At 40.5% G+C, this 22,316-nt stretch overlaps 2 protein-coding genes across 3 annotated transcripts; one reads left to right on the top strand and one right to left on the bottom strand.

Moving 5' to 3' along the window:
* Positions 1–1,755: 1,755 nt before the first annotated feature.
* Positions 1,756–13,243, bottom strand: rnf13 (ring finger protein 13). Of its 2 annotated transcripts, none has more exons than XM_053634480.1 (10): positions 12,885–13,243; positions 12,006–12,145; positions 10,031–10,111; positions 9,814–9,942; positions 7,672–7,759; positions 7,404–7,494; positions 7,074–7,179; positions 5,742–5,835; positions 5,563–5,643; positions 1,756–4,474 (listed from the first exon to the last, which is right to left on the bottom strand). In XM_053634480.1, exons 2-10 carry the CDS (start codon positions 12,099–12,101, stop codon positions 4,125–4,127), a joined length of 1,116 nt encoding a protein of 371 aa, XP_053490455.1. In that variant the 5' UTR covers positions 12,102–12,145; positions 12,885–13,243; the 3' UTR covers positions 1,756–4,124. The 2 variants fall into 2 exon arrangements, with proteins under 2 accessions (XP_053490455.1, XP_053490456.1); XM_053634481.1 differs by having other exon boundaries at positions 12,006–12,141.
* A 143-nt stretch (positions 13,244–13,386) lies between these two features.
* Positions 13,387–19,692, top strand: LOC128613586 (serum response factor-like). The gene is made up of 7 exons (XM_053634482.1): positions 13,387–14,285; positions 14,887–15,150; positions 16,711–16,909; positions 17,193–17,261; positions 17,463–17,579; positions 17,673–17,743; positions 18,072–19,692. The coding sequence occupies exons 1-7, from the start codon at positions 13,989–13,991 to the stop codon at positions 18,156–18,158; spliced, it is 1,104 nt and encodes a 367-aa protein (XP_053490457.1). The 5' UTR covers positions 13,387–13,988; the 3' UTR covers positions 18,159–19,692.
* The last annotated feature ends 2,624 nt before the right edge of the window (positions 19,693–22,316 follow it).

The raw sequence follows: 22,316 nt of genomic DNA, 5'->3' as shown, positions 1-22,316 counted from the left end.
TGCTTGATTTCTGATTGATATTTAAATGTCCTCGTGAAGACAACTTAAAATCCACAACATTTAATATTTTCAATAATACTAATAGCGATATAAACACCATTGATCTGCAGAAAGTAGGAAACAGGAGAAAAGACCTGAACGTGATAGAAGGACAAAGGCAAAAGGACAATTCAATTCAACTGAATTCACTTCAGTTTTATTTATGTAGAGCTTTTAAATATGGACATTGCCTCAAGCTTTTTTCTTCTTCTTTCTTTTTGGATTTAGATCCCTAAGAGGCACGGAAAAACTCCCTGAGATGATATGAGGAAGAAACCTTGAGAGCAACCAAACTCAAAATGGAACCCATCTGTATCCGAGTTACAATGGATGATAGTGGAATTATGAATCAGTATTCCTAATAAACACACAGTGTGTAAATCCTTGAGAGGAAGGTTATTTCATTGGAAAGTTGCATCTCTCATCACGTCAGGGTAGGTAACAGGTTTCTGTACAAATCCACAGCTGATAACAATCATAACGCATTGAATACCTGACGCATCTCTGATAAGATCTTATCATACACTGGAATTTCACTGGAATGGTTTGCTTTCAAGTGGATCCTTTATTTCTTCATTTTATGTTGTCCACCCAGGTTAGAATCCCTGTGTGCACGCGAATTTGCATGTTCTCCCCGTGCTTGGGGGGTTTCCTCTGGGTACTCCGGTTTACAAAGACATGTGTTGTAGGCTGATTGGCATTTCCAAATTGTCTGTAGTGTGTGAATGTGTATACAATTATACCCTGCGATGGGCTGGCACCCTGTCCAGGGTGTCCGATGCCTTGTGCCCAGTATTCCCTGGGATAAGCTCCAGGTGACCCTGTGTAGGATAAGTGATACGGAAAACAGATGGATGGATGGATGGATGTTGTCCTTCCAAACTGAAACGCAATTTTAATTCAAATTGTTTATAAGCAAAATATATTAAGCTTTATATATTTGTTACAGTACTGAGTACTGTTGAGCTGTTGTCCTTTGAGAAGGAAGATAAGACTTTAGGCATTCCAAAACTGCTATGAATAGATTATAATGTTGGCTCTACTTCCTGGTATATGATCTCATTCCCATAATGTCATGTCCATTCCAGTATTGTGATCCATATTCCAAAAAAAATTTATATTTATTCCAAAACTGGGATAGAGCCGATAATGCAGCATGACATGCAAGGACTTTTACTTTCTGGAGCTACAACCTTAAATAAGCACCTAATGCTTTAAGAAATCAGAACTCCAAAACAAGCATGAGCTCATGCAAATGCCTGAAAAAATTCCACTTACAAAACCTTAAGCAGGAAATATACTTCTTATTTGTGCCTTTTGTGGTGGTGGTGAATGAAACTTACAGGTTACTAAAGTTCTCAAGAATCAATCATTTTATACTTCTTAGTGCTTCTTAGAGTTGATAAATTCAAACATTGCTATCTAAATGTATTTCTGAAATTGTCATCCAAGTTCCAGCGTTGAAATCCATCACAAAATTGGAATCAAAGATTACAAATTCATTGATCACAAAGTTGGAACTCTGATAACATTTCTACATACTGGATTCCCGGATTGGAATTTTTTGGTATTCAACACAATTCAGGAATTTAGAACAAAGAGTCTTGGAAATTTGATTGCAATTACACCTCATTTTTGGAAATTATTTAAATTGACTGTAAAATTCCATTTTTGTTGCAAACAAACTTTTCACTGACACAAACACACAGACAGCAGTTTTTTTTTTCTATTTCCTATTTATTCCACTTAGAATTCAGGTTAGATCATTAAGTGATTAGGATTTTCTTTTTTGAATACATGAGAATGCTGTTCAATAAAAACAATGTGACTCATACAGCGATCTCTGAAATGAACATCAGTGAATAATGGTTAAAAATCTGCAAGGCATTGGTCTATAGACATGCAACCCACCTGACCAGTCTCGGTCCAAGGTTGACAGTTTCGCCTGAAAAATTAGTGATTAGTATTCACGTGAAACTCCACACAGACAGTAAACCGAACTCAAGATGGAACTGGGAACCCTGGGACTGTGAGAAGACTGTGAGAACGTAGCACCACCATGTCTGCCACTAATAAATTTCAATGGTGTGAAAGGGATTTAAATTTTTTACATTTTCCCCAACTTTTGATGGTCTGACTTGAGAACTTGTCTGCCAAGAAACATGGAACTCAGGGGACAAATTTCATCGTCTCGACCCTCATAGGGTCCCCCATTACAAAGTACACAGTGACCAAAGACTTCATGAGAACCCCGAGACGGAGAACCTTGACTAAGCTGTAACTGTAAAATAAATTCCCAGGACGACTCGGATAAAACTTATTTGTAGTCTGGCTTGTTTTTGTGGTTTGGATTAACCCCATTCTACTCAAGTGAGCAGTCAAACAGCTATAATAACTACTAGAATTCTAGCAGAAATAAAATAACTTGGATAAAGGTGAGTTGTGATTTCTACAGCTGTAACTATAAATATATATATATATATATATATATATATATATATATATATATATATATATATATATATATATATATATATATATATTATGGACAGTGCTTCAGGGTTCCCACGTTCCCACCACTGCAATAAGTGATCAGACAGTCCAGTCTGGATGTTCAGGGAATGATTTGAGTCTCACCATGCATAAGACCAACAAACAGAACAAAACCTCACGCAGATTCAGTGGCCTGCAAAGAACACGCCAGCACATGTTCAAGCTCAATTTAATATCTGACTGGCTCAGACCCAAGACCGAATTCATTCATTTTCTATTGTTCAAAACAAATATTTTAATAATTCACATTAAACAGGCGGTGCATTACACGACCATCAATTTCTACAAGGTTCGTTGTTTGTTGGCCTAGGTTGACCGTGTGCGAGTTAGAATATTTGGGTGCCATTGTTACTAAGATGTTCCCTCAAATATACGCAGAACTACTACATTCAGGTCATGTTTTGACATGTAATAATAATAATAATAATAATAATAATAATAATACACAAGTCGTCTCAGGGAGTTTTCTCGTCACAGTCACCTCTGGCTTGTGCATTAGGGATCTAAATGTACATGCGGATTTCGAATGCTCCTTTATGAGGAGCCTATTCCTGACAATAGATAAAGCACAGGGTGTCCCAAAATTAACAGTTTTTAGCAAAATTCTTCATACTTAGTTTATATTATATAAATTGTTTGAGTCTTTAAGGTTGCGATGGACTTTAACATGTAACATGGCAAGCACATCACACACGACACTGCTGTCGAACTTATTAAAAATTCAAAAAGAAGCGAGAAGTGGACATTCGCAAACATAGTCCCATATGTATGGAGACTTTTAGAACACCCTGTAGAATTTAATTGTGTGTGTGCCTGTGTGTGATGGTACAACTTCTACAAAAGAATTGATTTATTGAAGTTGAAATTAAATTCATCTGTACGGAAAAATAAAGTGAACAAGTGAAGCTGGGAAAGGCAGCGAGTGTGTAACCGTCACAAAGACAGAACACTAAAAACACACACTGACCAACTGAACAATGCGGAGTGTGAGCGCTGATCATGCATTCATCAGAATTTCAGTCCAAAACAAATTAAATCAAATGGTTTTAAATGTGGCATGATCAAAAAAACAAAACACGTTTGGCTTCACTGTACACAGAAAAGCAACACTGACTACAGTTTTGGCAAAAAAACAAATTCAACAAAATCAAGAAGATTAAAACTCCTATAAAGGGAAATGAGGTTAATAAAAAGGTGCTACAGAAGACACGGGTGCGCCGAAAGTCAGTTAAACGATACACAGTCACATTCATCATCGGCGCTTTAGAATAGGTTTCATTTGGGAGGAGGGATCCTACGTAGGCATAATTTTTAGGTAGTCATAAAGTCTGTTACATCCATATTTTGGATAAATGTAAAGCTGAGTGTGTGTCTTTCTCAGAGATGACATTCAAACCACCATCACTCTACATTTGTGATAAAATCATAAACTGTACCATCATAAACAACTCTGTGAGTGTGTGTGTGTGTGTGTGTGTGTAGATGAGCTATACTGTCACTGCAGATTGATTAGCAGTCCGACTGGCTTGTCTTTAGGCATTGATGAGGTCATCATCGGGTCGTTCCTGCTGCAACACCACAACTGTTTCCACGGTGACCACCTCACCTTCAACCTCTTCCTCGGTGGAGTCGGAGTCGGAGTCAGAGCAGTCAGGGTGGCTGGTGGAGGCGGAGTGTGTGCTGGCGAGAGATGGGGTGCGGATTCGGGCGGGAGGTTGTGGACGCAGCAGTGGCGTGCTTTCAGAAACCTCATCACTCTCGTCTCCCCCGCTGTCCGAGTCCGAGTCCGATTCCGAACCGGCCAGAACCACCTTCTGCTTACATACCGGGCACGTCCTCTTTGTCTTCGTTAGCCACGGGTCCACACACTTGCAGTGATATGCTAAAACACACACACACACACACACACGCACACACACACGCACACACACGCACACACACGCACACACACGCACACACACACGCACACACACACGCACACGCACGCACACGCACACGCACGCACGCGCACGCACGCACACGCACACACACACACACACACACACACACACACACACACACACACACACACAGCTCAATTCTGATGCAGTGTTCCTGTGCTCAAGGTTCAACCAAAATGGCCTAGGGTTAGCTCCCACTTTACTTAAGATTACTTAAAGGTGCATTTGGCAAGGCATATAGACAAAGCTACACCCCTGGATTCTACGGTACCCCCTTGAGTTCAACTATGCTTAGCATGCCAACTACAGGGAGCATTAGCAAGGACTTATGACATCACTTTCCAGCAGTGAGGTAAGCTGTTTCTTTATTAACAGCATTACCTTACCTGGCTCTCCAAGTGATAAAAATGATTCGTTGTGAACCTGCCATTCGAACAACTCAAAGTTTTATATTGACTGAGTTTACATAACTTTCTAGAATTAGCAACATCAATATTTCTGCGTCCAGCTTCATCCCCTTTGCCAGTAATTAATGACTCCATCTTGGAAAAGCACTGCCAAAAAAAAAAAAAAAAAGCACTGCCAGTGGTTTTAGTTTCTTGTCATTAAGTTTTTCAAATTGACCAGTTTCACAGATTTTCTCATCCACACTGTACACTTGTGCTGAGGACATGACTTAAAAGACTTTTTCAAATCATTTCTACATATTTTTAGCTTATTTTTGCAAGTAAGCAATAAAAAAATGAGTATTGCACCTTTAACACGTCAGATTTTAGACGCCTCGCTCAGAGTTTAAGATGCCTCACTTGGACTTTATAAGGTCTTGCTCAGAGGTTTGACTCCTCGCTCGGAGTTTAGATGGCTCATTTGGAGCTTAAGAGACCTTACTTAGTGTTCACTCAGCTAAAGTGCAAAATGGAGAACCGTCTCTCTCAGTCAGCCTCCAACACAGACAAACAGCACTGAGCAGTGTTTCAGCATGCAAAACCCAATCACAGATCAGACTAATGAAATTAACACACACACTTACCGTGTGAACAGGGCAGCACGCGCAGCTTCTCCCCCTCCTCATACTCATCCAGACAGATTGCACAAACGTCATAGACATCACCTGTAAAACACACAGACAGACAGACACCATAACCATGCTTCACTGTATTAACGCCATACGTGCAGTGTGCTGTTGGGGCGGCATGTTAATTGACATACCTTTTTTGTATTTGTGGATGGGGAGTTTCTTCAGTTGGTCCTTGCGCAGTCGGCTCCGTCGGGATCGGCGTCGGTCCTGAACAAACTTTGTGATCTGAGCATACATACGTTAGCACACATTAACACACAAATTAACACACGGCATCTTAAATGACTCGGTCACAAATAAATTAAGTAGAACTATTTGTGGTAGATATAGTACAAATCAATGTTAAACAATATAAAAGACCAAAGAACTAAAGGACAACAATCCCTGCACTGCAGCAGACCGAGTACTATCAGGATTTCTGATGTCGGTACTCATCAGTACTCAGTCTACAGTGTGTTATGTATTATCAGAGCAGAAATCAAATCTGAAACGGCAAATCCGAAACGTGGGCGGCTGTGGATCAGGTGGTAGAGCGGGTTGTCCACTAATCGTAGGGTTGGTGGTTCGATTCCCGGCCCACATGACTCCACATGCTGAAGTGTCCTTGGGCAAGACACTGAACCCCAAGTTGCTGCCGATGGCAAGTTAGCGCCTTGCATGGCAGCTCTGCTACCATTGGTGTGTAAGTGTGTGTGTGTGTGTGTGTGTGTGTGACAATGAGACACAGTGTAAAGCGCTTTGGATAAAAGCACTATATAAATGCAGACCACTTACCATTTATTTATTTACCAAATCCAGCATTAGGTTTGTGATCTACATGAAGAATCGCCATGAACACTACCAACTGGTAACGTGATCTTGAAGAATTGCCATGAACACTACCAACTGGTAATGTGATCTTGTCTGTCTGGTACGTGTGTGCTTGTATATTAAAATATCAGTCAACATTTTAATAAGTCCAACAGAACCAAACCAGTCCCTACAGGATTTTGCCATCGCAGAAATGAACGCAAAATCAAGCAAACGCTGCAATATTTTGAGCTTGCGATTTTTCAAAAATGACCACAGATTTTCTGCACTTCTGGACCAAGATGCGTCACGTGACATCACAACGCACATTCAGCCAAAGCCCCCTTTGATTCACTTACGTCAAACATGAGTACAGCTAAAAGGTCTAATTTACCAACAAACATCACTGTGGAAGACCGTGCAAAACTATTTTGTGCACTTGTAATTTCACCAATTCAAGTAAATTTCCACAAAAATACTACTAAAGTAGTTTTTGCATCGCAAATATTGAAAAAAGCCACAGCAAAATTAAGCATTTTTGGCCGCAACAATCACAAAATAATAAAATTGTGTATGGACTGCCAAACCAGAAACATGTTCACATGCATTAGATCAGCCACTGACCTAGCCACACACCCACAACTGATGTGTGAGCACATGTATGTCTCACTCACCATAAAGACCACAATGAGAATAAGACAGATTCCCACGATGATGAGGAACGGGATCAAGTAATATTCCAACGGCAAACTGAAATCAGGCATCAGGATTACATAACCTCTGCAACACACACACAAGAAATATACAGTGAGAGACTGAGAGAGAGAAATATATTACTGAAAATATACTGAGGAAGAGCTTACTGTCTTCTGTTTACCAACGAATGTGGTGAAGTACACTCAAGTGTTCAAGTGTTCAGTGTGGTGCAGTGGTTCACAAGGTGTTACTTACTAGACTATATGTAATAATATGTAGGATATTATAATTCTGTGTGTGTGTCTCACCCTCGCTCGTAGCTGTACTCCTCCATTAAAGACTTAGAAACCTTTTCTCCGACAAACACAGACGGGATGTTGATCTGCTTCACCACTTCCACTACACACACACACGCACACACATGCACGCACGCACACACGCACATTATACACATCTCCAGCTTTCAGAACTCTTCCACCATTTCAAGATGTTTCTACAGAAAACAACTGTCTGTTTGATCAGCAGTGATGAAGCAAATCTGCTTCAGTCTACAGTGTGTGTGTGTGCAATACTTACAGTCATCAGATCCCATGTTGACGAGCTCCTCTGAATCTACATTGTGAACAATGGCAGCAATGTAACCTGCTCTCTGAGCATTCAGGACCTACATGCACACATGCGAACACACACACGCAAGCTAGTCAATGCATTGGGAAGTGTGCGCTATTCTAAATATGTCTAACTGACCATTGTTAAAATGTGTTCTTAGCTTTTATAACAAATAAATCCATTCATTATAATTACTATACTGAGCACTCCTTGATTTGATTTTAAAGACTATATGTGTGTCATTAATGTCATTTTTAGATATTTGTAATTAACACAATAAAATGTAATCAGTCTAATATGTAATTAATAGCTGTGTGTTTAATGTATGTGTGTGTATACTGTATGCATGTTTCTATGTGTAATGTTTAGGGTGTAGTGTGTACTGTGTAGTGCATATTTTTCTCAGAACTTAATTAAGTTGGACCTTAATTGACTCATTAGGACTTGATATTCGAGTCAAGAATTCTAATTAGGACTAACAATTTCAAAGTGTAATAAATTCTTGGACTTTTCAAACCTTGTGCTAACACTCAAAACCATGGGCTCTTCTAAGCAGATGAGGACCTGAAAATGAAGCTAATTAATGCCTGCAAAGCAGAGGAAGGCTATAAAAAGCCATCAAAAGAGCTTCCAGTTCACGATTTCCATTGTCCGAAATGTAATTAAGAAGAGACAATTAAGAGGAACTGTTGAAGTCAAGGCAAGAGCAGGAAAACCAAGGAGGCTCTCCAGTAGAACGTATGCTGGTCAGAAAGGAAAAGCAAAATGTCAGTAAGGATCTGCAAGAAGGTTTGTGTGACACAGTAGTGGTGGTGCACCATTCCACTCTGCAACGTTGCTTGCATAAATACGATCTGCAGGGAAGAGTCATCAGAAGGAACTCTTACCTGCAACCTCATCACAAACGTGAACGTCTGAAGTATGCAAAACCAGAAATAGTTAAGCCAGAGGCATTTTGGAAACAAGTGCTGTGGACAGATGAAGTAAAAAATTTAACTCTTTGGCCACAATCACCAACGGTATTTTAGAGAAAAAGAGCAAAATGTGATGAATAGAACACCTTGCCATCTTAGCTTGCCTATGGTTGTGTTATAGCCAGTGGCACAGGAAACACTGCACAGGTAGATGGAAGAATGGAATCCAATAACTATCAGCAAATTCTGGAAGCAAATGTGACACAGTCAAGAAAAACTGGAGCTGAAAGCGGTCTGGCTTCTAGAACCGGACAATGATCCGAAACATAGCTTCAAAATCCACCAAGAACTGCTTCATTAACTGAAGCTTTTGGAATAGCCCTCACAGCCCCCTAACTAGAACATCATTAAAGTTATGTAAGTAGATCTTAAACATGATGTGCATTAAATCCATACCAATATCTCAGAACTGGAAACATTCTGCAAGGAAATGTTGGGGGTCTCCTAGCCGGATACAAATAGTGTTTGCAAGCTGCGAGATCTGCCAAAGATGTTACCAAGTACTAACTTAACTTTTGCACATGACACTTAATATTTTCCCCTATTTTTAGAGTTGATTAAAAATAAGGTAACTTATATGGTACATTAAGATTTGCAGATTTTTTTAATAGTTTGCTGTAGAGGTTGTGCTTATTTCTTTTCCCTTCAAAAATCAACAAAATACACTTTATGCTCAAAAGTTTGTGGACACCTGTCCAACACACCCATGTACTTTTTAAACAACCCATTCCAGATGTATCCCCCCCCCACACTCTTCTGGGAAGGCTTTCCACTAGATTTTGCAGCGTGGCTGTAGGGAATTTGTGCTCATTCAGCCTCAAGAGCATTAGTGAGGTCGGGTGAGGAGGTCTGGGGTACAGTCGGCGTTCCAGTTCATCCCAAAGGTGTACGGTGGGGTTGCAGTCAGGGCTCTGTGCATGTCTTCATGGAGCTCGCTTTGTGCACAGGAATATTGTCATGCTATACAACTGTGTGTGTGTCCAACTTAGTGGCAAAAGTTTGGGGAAGATCCATGTATGACTGTGATGGTCAGGTGTCCACAAACTTTTGGCCATATAGTATATGTCATTTGGCCATGAGTGCCCAAACTGTTTAGTATAAACGTATGTGTGTAATGTATGTATGTGTGCGAGACCTTGATGTCGAAATTGCAGTGGTATCGTTTGATGAGGACGATGAAGCTGCTGCTGCTGGAGTTATCTCTGATTGGTGGAGGATCAATTGGCACACATCCATTCTCAGGCCGTGCACCAATCAGGAAACCCTGACCGAAAAAAAAAACAACACCACACTTTAAAAACACTGCCACGCCCTCATGTCCCCTACAGAGGCACAGATTCAAAGTGTCTCACCTTCAGGCCCTGGTTGGGCAATCTGTATCCAAACCGAGCAGGAGCATCGTCAAATGTCTCTGTTTGATTATCAGCCGAGTACTGCAACACACACACACACACACACACACACACACACACACGTTATACTGAAATATAACTCCGCTGTCGACTGATACAGTGAGTGAATTTAGATTTTTGTACAAATCAATTTTTTTTTTAAAGACATGATTCAAAGTCAAGTTCACATCATTACTAAGAAACTCAATTTAAAACCATGTTAACATTTATACTGTATTTTATTATTCTTAATTTGTTAATCAGCATTGGAGGAGGTTACACGTCAAAATTCGTACTCAAACGAAAAGAGTGAGATAATGACTGTGTGGTGTTGATAAACATCGTTAATAACCTGTTCATGCACTGCGTGTGTGTGAGAATTATGTATATTGGCTTTATTGGAAGTGCGAGTGTTGAAAATAAAACTGTCTTCAATGCAGTCTTTATACAGCAGCAGTGACATTCAAAACAAAGCCGTGGAAACAAACACATTTACTGCGGGGTCCAAGTCTGAGACCACACTGAAAATCTGGGATTTTTTTTTTTTTTAAATGGAAGGAAACGGAAGGTTTTCGAACCGTAGAAATGCTAAAACAAAACAGGGCATGTGCATCATCTTAACTATTCAATATTTAAGGTATTGCACAATTTCCAGGTCCTTATTTAAACATAAGCAAATTTGTGATACTGACCATGATAACTCCCAAAAGTTCAGATTTTCCACGAGTCTTAACCCTTCCACTGAAGCAGGTGTTCACTGACATGCTAGTGGATTTGAGCTCACATGGATCATCAGGTTTTACACAAACTTGTGGAGTCCGTGGCAGCTTGACTGCACACCGTCATTAAAGCAAAAAGAGGACGTACCAAACGCTCAGAAACTCTGAAACTCATGTAAATGTTTCTAGAATTCTAATTTTCACTCAAATTATTTCTCATCATATGATTTGTAATGAAAATGTATGTTAAATTGAAAAAGAATGCCAAACAGAAGCATTTTCACCAGTGCTCTTGACCGACATTTGGAAAAGGGGGAAATATTTTACTTTTCAGTTTAGCAAACCAACAGGAGAAAGTCATATCATTGTGAGAACAGACATTTTCACGACACAGCGGGACCCGGAAAGCGCTGCACTGTTTACAGCAGAGGAACACTGTACACAAACTGAGTCACATAGAACAATCTTTGTAACAAAGATGTCTGCGGATTTCAACATGGAGGAGGACTTGCAGGTTTTTTAAAATCTGCTCTCGCGTCAACAACACGTGTGCGCCATGGTTCTCGTGTAACGTGTACGTGTAACGGAGATCTATGCACATGTGAAGATATTTTGTGAATAAAGACATTATTTTATTTATTATCGAGCACACAAAGCATTCGTATCACTTCATAAAATTGGGATTAAACCACTGGAGTCACGTGGATTACTTGTACGATGCCTTTATGAACTTTTTGGAGCTTGAAAATTTTGGTTACTGGAATGTAAATCTCCCAGGTTTCGTTTAAAAACGTTTTCGTTTCTGTTCCAAAGAAGAACGAAAGTCTTATGGGTTTGGACCGACATGAGGGCAAGTAACCGATGGCAGAATTTTCATTTTTGAGTGAACTCTCCCTTTAAGCACTGTGTAAGTGAACAGTCTTGTTGAACATTGTGGTGTAAATAAATGAAGCAGTGTTAAGAGATGGGACACGGATTACAGCAAAACACCACCGACTGTTTCCGCTTTCGTTTCAAAATTTAAACACTCTGATCCACTTCGTACTCTTCTTTCTGTCTAAATGGTATTTTTCTACCTATCTAACTTCTGCAAGCGACCAGTTCATACGTCACACAGCAAAACATTTAGAATTAGGAAGTGAACTGAAACTAAGCACTTCTGCTCACTGTCTGTGTGTGTGTGTGTGTGTGTGTGTGTGTCTGTCTGTCTGTCTCACTGCTGTGATGTCGGCCTCCACAGGCAGCAGGCTGATGAAGGTGATGATGAAGATCTGAGTGAGTGAGAGCATCAGCATCGCTATGGGCAACAGCATCTTCACACCTGTCTCTCTCGCACTCTCTCTCTCTCTCTCTCTCTCTCGCACACACACACACACACACAGAGAGAGAGAGATTGAGAGCAAATAATTAATCATGACTCATTATTATAAATGCCCCTGACCGTCACTAATAATGAATATAATAATTAAGTGTTAATCCTCAGTGTTGTGAGGAGACAACACACTACACACTCCACATGCACCGCCCCGTCTGCTTATTACAGTGGACAGTTGTTATTTATATTATCAGACATTGATAGTCTCATTATGACGACTAGATATGTTATTTAGTTCGCCTTCATAAAGACGTTAATTAAAAAACGTCAGTTTATTACCAATAAACAATGAACCTTATCAAATATGAACACCGAGAAGTGTGGAGATTAAGAACACACCCGATGTGTTGATGTGTTCACCCTCACCGAAACCGTTTTATTTTAACGATAAAAACGAATGATATTTATGTTAATAATGCGTTTATTGTTAATTGTTAATGCTTATTAACATGTCGGGGGACTTCCGCAGTAAAACTCAACTAACATACTAACATGCTAACACACACACACACACACACACACACACACACACACACACACAATATCGCAAAAGACATAACCCAATAACATTCACGACCTTTACTAAACAATTAGTTATTACACAGTATAATCATGTCGTGTAATTCTTCAAAGATATCACAGGTTACATTACTCAGTTATATGAAGTAGCTGTGGACGCTACATCCCCCTACAGTCACTTCATAATCTGTTTAAAACTCACCTTCATCTACATCGAAGCGTTTTGTTATCGTGTTGGAATAAAAAAAACACCACAAGTGCCCACTTTATGTCTTTATTACGTCCAGGTGTCCGGACCTGAACGCCTCATATACTGCAGAAACACAAGCTTAACAACCAGCGGCTTTAAACACTAACTATGCTAAGCTAACTCTGTTATGCTAGGTTACTTGAGCACTTGAAACTGCGTCCGGGTTACATGGCGCAATACACTGCGAGCAACGATCTACATATAACACACAAACAGAGTGTTTCATCAACTGTAGTTTGTAAATTTGTGATTTCGAAAACTTCCGCATTTTAGACCAATGGAATACATGTGCAGACTTGACGTCCACGCGTAGACATAAACAACCAATCACAGCACAGCAATGTGAGGGCTATTACCTTATAAGGCAACATCGTCTCTCTTTATATGGAACAAAGTAGATCCGGAACGTAAACGGCCGTGCGCGGCTCGTGTGAGAAAAGGTTTATTGTTAAGTTGTGACCATAATGCTTAACATTTAAAGAGAACTCGGTGTGAATAAGTGAACTGAAATAGCGTCTGAGAGATTCTCTACCATAAATTGCAGAATACGGTGTAGATGTTAAGGACTAGGTAACGTGGCGGATTGATATGTGTAGCCACACGTCATGTCCATATGTGGCAGTGCAGGAAACTTTTCGCTGTGAACTTTAGTAACTGCTGTTTTTTTTTTCTAGAAATCAGTGTTCTCGATTATTTATGAGTAATTTCTTTACGTATAATATAATTTCCTGTTTTAGGTCGTGCTTTTGTGTTAGAAACTTGTCCGGTCGTGCACGCTATAAAACAGGGTGTTAAGTGAGTGTAGCTAATGCTAAGTGATTAGTTAGCTCTGCTCGGTGGCCTGAACTCCAGCGCTCTGACAGAGACAAGGAGAAAGATCAGGCTTTGTTTATGTTCTTCTGGTTTCATTTGATATATTATTGTGGTGTTGGATGCGGAAATGACTCGGAAAAAGTAATGGACCGAACAGCCCAGGATTGAAGGCTGCTCATCTCCAGCTCTTCAGCGGAAACTAGCTGAGGAATATCCGCGTTCAAGCTGCGGGACAGCGGGTAGATGGAGCTCTTGCCGCCCGGGAATCAGCTCAGTGTGAGCGGCTCCGATGCAGACTCGGACACGGCGGAGGAGGAGGAGCCGGGCTGCGTGGAGAGAGGCGCCCGGCAGCGGCGGAGAACAGAGCGGGAAACCGGCGCCTCAGCCCCGGCCATAGCTCGCACCATGGTCGGAGGAGTAGCGGGGGCTAAACCGGGCAAAAAGACCCGCGGTAGAGTCAAAATTAAAATGGAGTTCATTGACAACAAACTGAGACGTTATACCACTTTCAGTAAAAGAAAGACCGGCATCATGAAGAAGGTGAGCTGAGGTCTGTTAGTATAACGTGCCTAAACACACAGGGACACGACGGTAAAGGTGTGTGCGTGAGAGGGAGACTCCTCCCACAGTGGTGTCTCCTCAGTCAGTAGTATGAAGGTGCTCAGTCTTGTTGAAGTGTTTTCTCTGAGTCTGTATGACACTGTTCTCTATAAACATGGTCAGAAAGACAGAGTAACAGTTTGTTGAGAAACAATTAGGTTATGGCTGTAATCCTCTCAAGAGGACGAGAAAAATAAAACCCCCACATGACTGATCCGGACAGAAATTCAATCACAGAGAGGCACACCTTTTTAAAATAGGAAATTACTCTAGGACCCCATGTTAATTTAATCCTGTGATTAATGATTTAATACAGAGCTTTGAGGTTTTCCCTTACCAGGTAAGTTGAATCCAGCATTAAATAAGTCTGCTCCCAAGATTTCTCAGTCCCGATGCACCTCTTAACCACCTCTGTGCTGCTCTCAGCATCATGCCACTCCTTATCACTCAGTGTTTATACGTCAGTGTTTAACAGTTGGTATTTATTGTGATTATTGTTGGTATATAGTGTGTGTGTGTGTGTGTGTGTGTGTGTGTGTAGGCATATGAGCTGTCCACCCTCACCGGGACTCAGGTGTTGTTGTTGGTGGCGAGTGAGACGGGTCACGTGTACACATTTGCAACACGGAAGCTGCAGCCGATGATCACGAGTGAGACGGGTAAGGCGCTGATCCAGACATGTTTGAACTCTCCTGACTCGCCACGCTCTGACTCAGCCGCTGATCAGCGGATGAGCGCCACGGGCTTCGAAGAGACCGACATCACCTATCAGGTCACGGAGAGCGACGGCAGCACAGAGGAGAAGGTCTGTGAATGTTGTTAATAATAATAATAATAATAACATGCACTATAAATAGGTCACACATCACACCCATATGATGTTCCTCCCCAAACTTTTGCCACAAAGTCAGAAGCACACAATTGTACAGTATGCCTTTGTGTGCTGTAGCATTACAATTTCCTTTCACTTGAACTAAGGGGTCCAAACCTGTTCCAGCATGACAGTGTCCCTGTGCACAAAGCAAAGTCCATGAAGATTTAGTTAGCCAAGGGTGGAGTGGAAGAACTCTGGTGACCTGCACAGAGCCCTGACCGCAACCCCACTGAACACCTTTGGGATGAACTGGAACGCCGACTGCACCCCAGATCTCCTCACCCGACATTAGTGCCCAACCTCACTAATGCTCTCGTCACTGAATGAACACGCATCCCCACAGCCACGCTCCAAAAATCTAGTGGAAAGCCTTTACAGAAGAGTGGAGATTATTATAACCGCAAAAGGGCAAAAAGACTAAATCTGGAATAGGTTGTTCAAAAAACACACGAGTGTTATGGTCGAGTGTCCATGAGAATTTAAGAAATGCTTTTAAGATGAACTGATGAAGAGAATTTTCTTCTAGCACTTAATATGGGATATTATTTCCAATTTGTGTTCAGAGTAGGTTGTCTCAACTTTCTATGTAATTACAACAAAATGAAACGATGCAGGTGCTGTAAGTAAAGATTTTATTTTTATTCAGATCTTTTAAAATAACTAATCAGTTCCTTTCTCACTGAGCAGCCTACACAGCTACTAGTCCAGGTTCTTGTTATCTCAAAGCTGGACTACTGTAACGCACTACTCTCAGGCCTCCCAGCCAGCTCCATCAAACCCCTTCAAATGATTCAGGATGCAGCAGCACGCCTCATCTTCAACCAGCCTAATAGAACCGATGTCATGCCCCTCTTCATCTCCCTCCACTGGCTTCGTGTAGCCACCCGCATCAAATTCAAGACCTTGATGCTCGTGTACAAGACATTGTCTGGAACAGCACCCCGTACCTCAACACTCTCCTTGAGGTTTATGTTCCCTCAGGCAATCTGTGATCGGTTAACGACCGACGCTCAAGGTCCCTTTCCAGCACCTTCAAACTAACTGTCCCTTAGTGGTGGAATGAAGTTCCAGCCTCAATCCGGAAGATAGAATCTGTCACTATTTGCAAAAAACAGCCAGAGACCCACCTCTTCTGCAAGCACTTAACTAACCCCTAAAATGCCAACCCCACAGTATCATTAAAAAAAAAAAAAAACTTACTCTGGCTCTTGCACCTCTACTCTGCGCACTTTACTTCTCAAGAACTCCATTATAAATCTTGCATCCGCTTGATATATCGCTTTGCTTGTATTTCCTCATTTGAAAGTTGCTTTGGATAAAAGTGTCTGCTAAATGAATAAATGTAAATAATTTCAGTTACTAAAAGAGAGTTTGCTATGGGAACTGTTCCTATCAGAGTTGTTAAACGTCTCTGTATTGTAAAGCATAGTGTGTTTATGCAGTACAAATGGGGATTGAGTAACCACAGTTCTTGTGTTTTTGTTTTTCCAGGAAGTGATGAAGTCTGCAGGATCTGGTGTAATGAGCAGCACTGCGCAGGTTCTGTCCTCGACTTCTGTTCAGTCAGAGAGCAGCAGCACCCCGTTCCCTGCTGCCACCTGCTGGTCGGTGTCTAACGGTACACTGGTGAAGACTTCTACCTCTGCAGCTGGAGTGCTGCAGCTCCCTGCTGGATTCACACTCGTGCCTGGTGTGTGTGTGTTTGAGATGTGCATTACAGACGGTTTTTAACAAATGATCACTTCCTATGTGTAAAACAATGGATTTGTTTTTAGTTGAGTGTAATCTGTGGTGTCTTATTGAGCAGAAGTGTTTTATTAAAGCAGTGTAGTGTAGGTCACTGTGAGTTTGATGTTTTGTGTATGCAGAATGTTGCATAAGAGAGTTCAGCATCTGTAGTCAGTATTCAAATGACTCACTCTGTTAATGTTGTAATAACTGACCTTGTGGTACTGTTCTCGTGTGTGCGTTAGGTGCAGCAGTGTCTCAGCAGCTTCAGTCAACAGAGAGCAGTGAAGTACAGAATTTCTGCAGCACAGTTGGTAATAACATCAATACATGCTGGCTCTGTAATTGCCCTCATATCTCCATTTATTTTAGAAATGCACTGCGCTTATGGGATTTCCAGTGTTGTAGCATGCAGCTAACATTAGTGAAGGTCCCCACTCGCTGCTCTGATCCACATTTTCGCTCCAGAACACACACCTGTTTGACAGACTTCTTTTCCATTTCCTCTCTTACAGGAAGTCACTCTGCAGTGATGGCGACCTCGATATCGGGACATGTGATCTGCCCAAGCGCAGTGATGTATGCTAACTCAGCCTCTACGTTAACGGATCACGCACTCGCACCTGATGCACGTGAGTCATTGAGCACACACAATGCTCTGTGTGTAATATGGTTCATATCTATTTGTAGTTTGTGTACATGTATTTCTGTGTGTGTGGTTTCAGTTCCTCCGATGTTCCTCACATCTCCTAATGGAACAGTTCAGATTCCTCTCTCTGCTGTGCCACTCCATTCGGTAATAATGTCTAATGACACACTAATGAACCTTTAGCGTCTACCGGCGCTGTAAAATAATAGTGAGCATTACCTTCTCACCAATAAAGCTTTAATGTCCAATGGCTCCCTAATGAAGCTTTACTGTCTGAAGATCTTCAAATGATTGTTTATTATCGCTGTATGAGGCTTTTGGACGTGAGTAATTGAAGGTCAGATCAAAGACAGATTTGCAGTTAGTGTTGGTTGAATGCAAACTCATCAACTTTAAACTATAACTGTGTGTGCACACAAAATATGAATATTTTGAGGTTTGATAAGTGTAATTATGCTGTGTGTGTATGTTTCAGATGTTGATAAATCAGCAGAACTCCAGCAGCACACGCACTCTGACAGAGTTACGTGGAGTCAACATGGACAGTTCTAAAACAGAGTGACGCACACTTCAAGTGTTTTCAATGAAGCACAGTTTAAAATTTTTTATTTTTTTTTAATTATTTTTCTTTTCTGGCTTTGACAACTCCATTCTTCTTTGTACTGTTTCTTCAGTTCTGTTACACGTGTGATCACACACACTCAAATATACACACTGCACATTACACACCCGTTTAAAAATATATATATATTTTCTTAAATAAACTTCAGACTGATATCCGAACTATTTAGTGAGGAGCATGTCCCTGCCCTGCAGCCCCCTCCTCCAAATGTCACTTCACTACAGCAGTGTGAAAGATGATGGACTTTTTCTGGAGTGTTCAATCACTGTGATTACCAGTGTGTTTCTACACATTACTAGCATGAACACAATGTCATGCAGATATTAACAGTCACAAGACCTTTCTTCTGTGCTTGTATGAACTGGCAGTCAGATCCGACTTAGGCATGAAGTTTCATCAGACTGAAACGGAGATGTGAGACAGAACATAGCATGCAGAGATTTATTTATCCATCTGTGTCATTACTGTAACTTTTTACACTTTAAGTGTACACTGTACAGTTTACACAGGGCAGTGTGGTTATGATTGTGGTGTAGAGTTTTAAATAAATGTCATGCTGTACAAAGTGGAAGTGGGAGTGCATGGGTGGTGAGCTTTCACTTCATTTAAGAGTGCAAATGGAGCATAATCGAAGCTGGGTGTTTGTGCATGTTTAATTGAGGTGTAAAATCGAAACTCGTGTTAAAATGCAAGTAAATCTATTTTGTGAGGCTTGTTTCTGAGAGTCATGTGGTGTAGGTCGGCTTTTACTGCGACTGGAAATGTGGAACTTTTACTGGTTAAACCAGTAAGATACAGTACCACTGTATCCTGTGTTTGTTTCTGTAAAGCTGCTTTGAAACAACTTCCATTGTTAAAAGGGCTATGCAAATAAAACTGAACTGAATTTACTGATTAAAACAAAAATTATGCTTTTGAGAAAGTAGAAAAAAAAGTCAAGTCTTTGTTTAGGAATGTTAATATTAAATATATTAATTTAACTAATAAAATGACCACAGCAATGATGTGAGTGAGCGTGGACTGAGCAGCTGTTGCTGGTGGATGTTGTTTAGCGTTTGTTTGTACCTGTGGACTGTAAATGAGCTCAGGGCATGTTTCAGGTCCGATACTTACGCTGTATATTCTGCACTATTCTGATTTATAAAGTAAGTTGTTGCATCGTGTGACGTGCCAATGATGTTCGTATACTGTGTTACATGCTGCATTTAGCTGGAGTGCAGCGTTCGTGCCACTCCGAACCTACAGCATATTTTGCAGTTGTTTAAAACGTCATCACTTCAGCGGCTCACTTTGTCATCTGATCCTGTTTTCATTCCTATGTTATCCACACACTTGATAGATTTCTAAATAATCTGGAGACCCAGGTGGTAGAGTTGTGTGGGTGGGTGGACATGAACAGGATGTGGATGGTTTACACACTTAAACTGTTTTATACCAAGGATGATTTTTAAAAAAATAATATATATATTTTTTTTTGTTTTAGAATACAATTTTGTTTTTCCACTCTGTGAATTTTTTTTTATAGTGATTAATTTTACACACTGCTCAAACTTTCTTACTTTTAGTAAAACTATATTTTTTTTATATCTTCATGTAGGAAGAGGATTATTCAGCATTGTGGTCTCTCCGAAATGTTTTTATAATTAAAATGACTTTAATGCCACTGTGTTCTTGTGTTTAAATCTATAAACAAAGAATGAATCACTCTGAAAATTTTTTTTATTAATTATTAATCTTCCCTCTGCAGGTCGACCTGGACAATAAAATACAGTGCGTCCCAGAACTCTCCATACATAGGGGACTGTTTGCCACCACTACATAGCTTGTGCCTTCATTACTCTTAGAGTGTGGTAATAAGTTTGGCGGCAGTGTCGTGTGTGACGTGCTTGCCATGTTTCCTGTTAAATCCCACTGCAACCTTCACAACAGCTTCCCGATCCAGCCATGAGAATGATTTCAATACGTTCTTTTGTCAAAGGCATTCTTAAAGGCTATCTGGAAAAAAAAAACAAAATCTAAGTATGAAAGATTTTATAAGACGTTTGCTAGAAAGTGTTACTTTCCCCCTATGTAGGGAGACATTTGGGACGCCCCGTGTTGTCAATATTAAAGTAAATTTGATTAATAATGTAGCTGTTATTATGTGACCTTACTCTGGTCAAACGGCATCAATGAATCAGGATTTTATTTATTAGAAGAAGGTAGAAAAGTGGCCCACACGATAACTGACATTACAGACAGATTCAGAAAAACGGGTGTTTGCAGGTGTCATACCATCGGTTTAAAAACCCTTTCGGATTTGGTTAGTACAGTATGAAAAGAAAACACCTAAGACAAGGTATTTTTAATTCAATGAATGGTAAATGGTCTGCACTTATGTAGTGCTTTTTTAACCTTAGTGGTTCCAAAGAGCTTTACACTGACTCACACCAATGGTAGCAGAGCTGCCATGCAAGGCCCTAACTTGCCAGCGGGAGCAACTTGGGGTTCAGTGTCTTGCCCAAGGACACTTCGGCATGTGGAGTAATGAATAGGTGGTGAATAGGAAGGTCTACACCTAATGACTCTGCTGTTCTTCAGCCAGGGGAAGTTCATTCACCAGCTACTGTAAGAGACTTAATGCACGTTTTCCTTGTACCCTGAGAGATGGATCCAATCAGAGGCTCAGAGGGACTGTGATGAGTGCTTTAACTCTTATTACCAGAGGCCAAAAAATGGTTTTGGGACTGCCAGTTTTCAGCACTGGATTTATTTGTGATGTCACACTCCACAGTAGTGGTTAAAGGCTCATATGAATGTAGACACTCAGGACTTTTCACAAGTAATATTTAATCACAATTTTATTGTGGCAGTGTGTACGTTGTTTTACTATCAAAAAAGCTTTAGTCGTGCTGTCCATTTTTATCTCCGTCCCAATGTTATTGTAGAGAGGTGTGGATTGTTTGGCCAGCCTGGGGCTCACACTTTTCCCATCACCCTGCTCACCAGCAGCTGAACAGAGAGTCACGATACTCTACACACAGAAACCCAGCAGTGTCCTGAGTAATCTTATAACAGTCTTGCAGCAATAAAATAATTCATTTGTTCATACTGATTGAAAATGCCTAAGTAGGTAGGTGCTGATTCATTTTTGGCTTTGTAAGTGAGCCTGAGTGTTTTAAATTTGACTCAGCAGCTACAGGAAGTCAGTGAAGGGAGCGCAGCTGTAGGATGGTGTGGGAGAATGTGGGGAGGTTGAAAACAAGTTGTGCAGCTGCATTCTGGATCATTTGCAGAAGTTGGATGAAGTGCAGATGCAGCCCTCGCAAGAGGGAGGTGTAGTACACACTTAAAAATACATGTTCATTATTGGTTCTGAATAGCACCATAGGTTCTGCAAACAACTTTCTTCTTCTCAAGAACCATTTGTCATTGTATAGAGTTCTTGAACTGAGCTATATAGTTCTCTGGAGTGTCGTGGAAACAATCTTTTATAGTTTTATAGATTTTATAGATGTCAAAAAACAATTAAACTTTACTGAAACCATGAAGTGAGACAGTTGGCAGAAAGTCTGGATTCTACACACACAAACATGGCTTTATATACTTTTCTGAAACGGTAAACTTATCTCTAGACAGGGTATTAGCCTTTTCTTTCTGAAAACAAAACAATCTCCGTTGCCTTAATTAATTATTCATGTCTATATGATATCTTACATTTGTCGTGCATGCGCTGTCAGTTGACTTTTTTTTTACGAGGTTTTTATCAGGACACGGTTTATACTCTGCCCCCAAATTCACCCTTATACCTTAATGATTTTCTGGCTTTAGTCCCAGCCTGATTCTCTTCTTCTGGAAGTCTTATGTTTTACTTTGATACTGGTTTGCCAGCTTCAAAAGATTTTGATTGGAAACATAGTTTCAGTGAATGTCTAATTGTTGTACAGAGAAAATACAGGGTTCTTCTAATTCAGTAAACAGGAAATACAGAGATACAGAAAAACACCTGCTGTGCAGTAAAACATGGGACTCTTCTAACAGTACACACTTAGACTATAGTCTGATTAGAAGGTATTTAACAGTTTTAGATGATGCTTCTAAGTTTTAATTCTAAATGTC

This window comes from Ictalurus furcatus, chromosome 10 (genome assembly GCF_023375685.1).
Source record: "Ictalurus furcatus strain D&B chromosome 10, Billie_1.0, whole genome shotgun sequence".
NCBI lineage: Eukaryota > Metazoa > Chordata > Actinopteri > Siluriformes > Ictaluridae > Ictalurus > Ictalurus furcatus.
Note: the sequence above shows the minus strand (reverse complement) of the source record. Positions and strands in the feature narration are given on the sequence as shown.

Excerpts from the sequence above, each read along its gene's own strand:
- rnf13 (XM_053634480.1), bottom strand. The coding sequence starts at position 12,101 with ATGCTGTTGCCCATAGCGATGCTGATGCTCTCACTCACTCAGATCTTC. Across the intron at positions 7,760-9,813 it reads ACTGCAATTTCGACATCAAG|GTCCTGAATGCTCAGAGAGC; the intron begins GTCTCGCACACA and ends GTGTGCATGTAG. Across the intron at positions 5,836-7,073 it reads TTCTCATTGTGGTCTTTATG|ATCACAAAGTTTGTTCAGGA; the intron begins GTGAGTGAGACA and ends ATGTATGCTCAG.
- LOC128613586 (XM_053634482.1), top strand. The coding sequence starts at position 13,989 with ATGGAGCTCTTGCCGCCCGGGAATCAGCTCAGTGTGAGCGGCTCCGAT. Across the intron at positions 15,151-16,710 it reads ACGGCAGCACAGAGGAGAAG|GAAGTGATGAAGTCTGCAGG; the intron begins GTCTGTGAATGT and ends TTGTTTTTCCAG. Across the intron at positions 16,910-17,192 it reads TGGATTCACACTCGTGCCTG|GTGCAGCAGTGTCTCAGCAG; the intron begins GTGTGTGTGTGT and ends TGTGTGCGTTAG.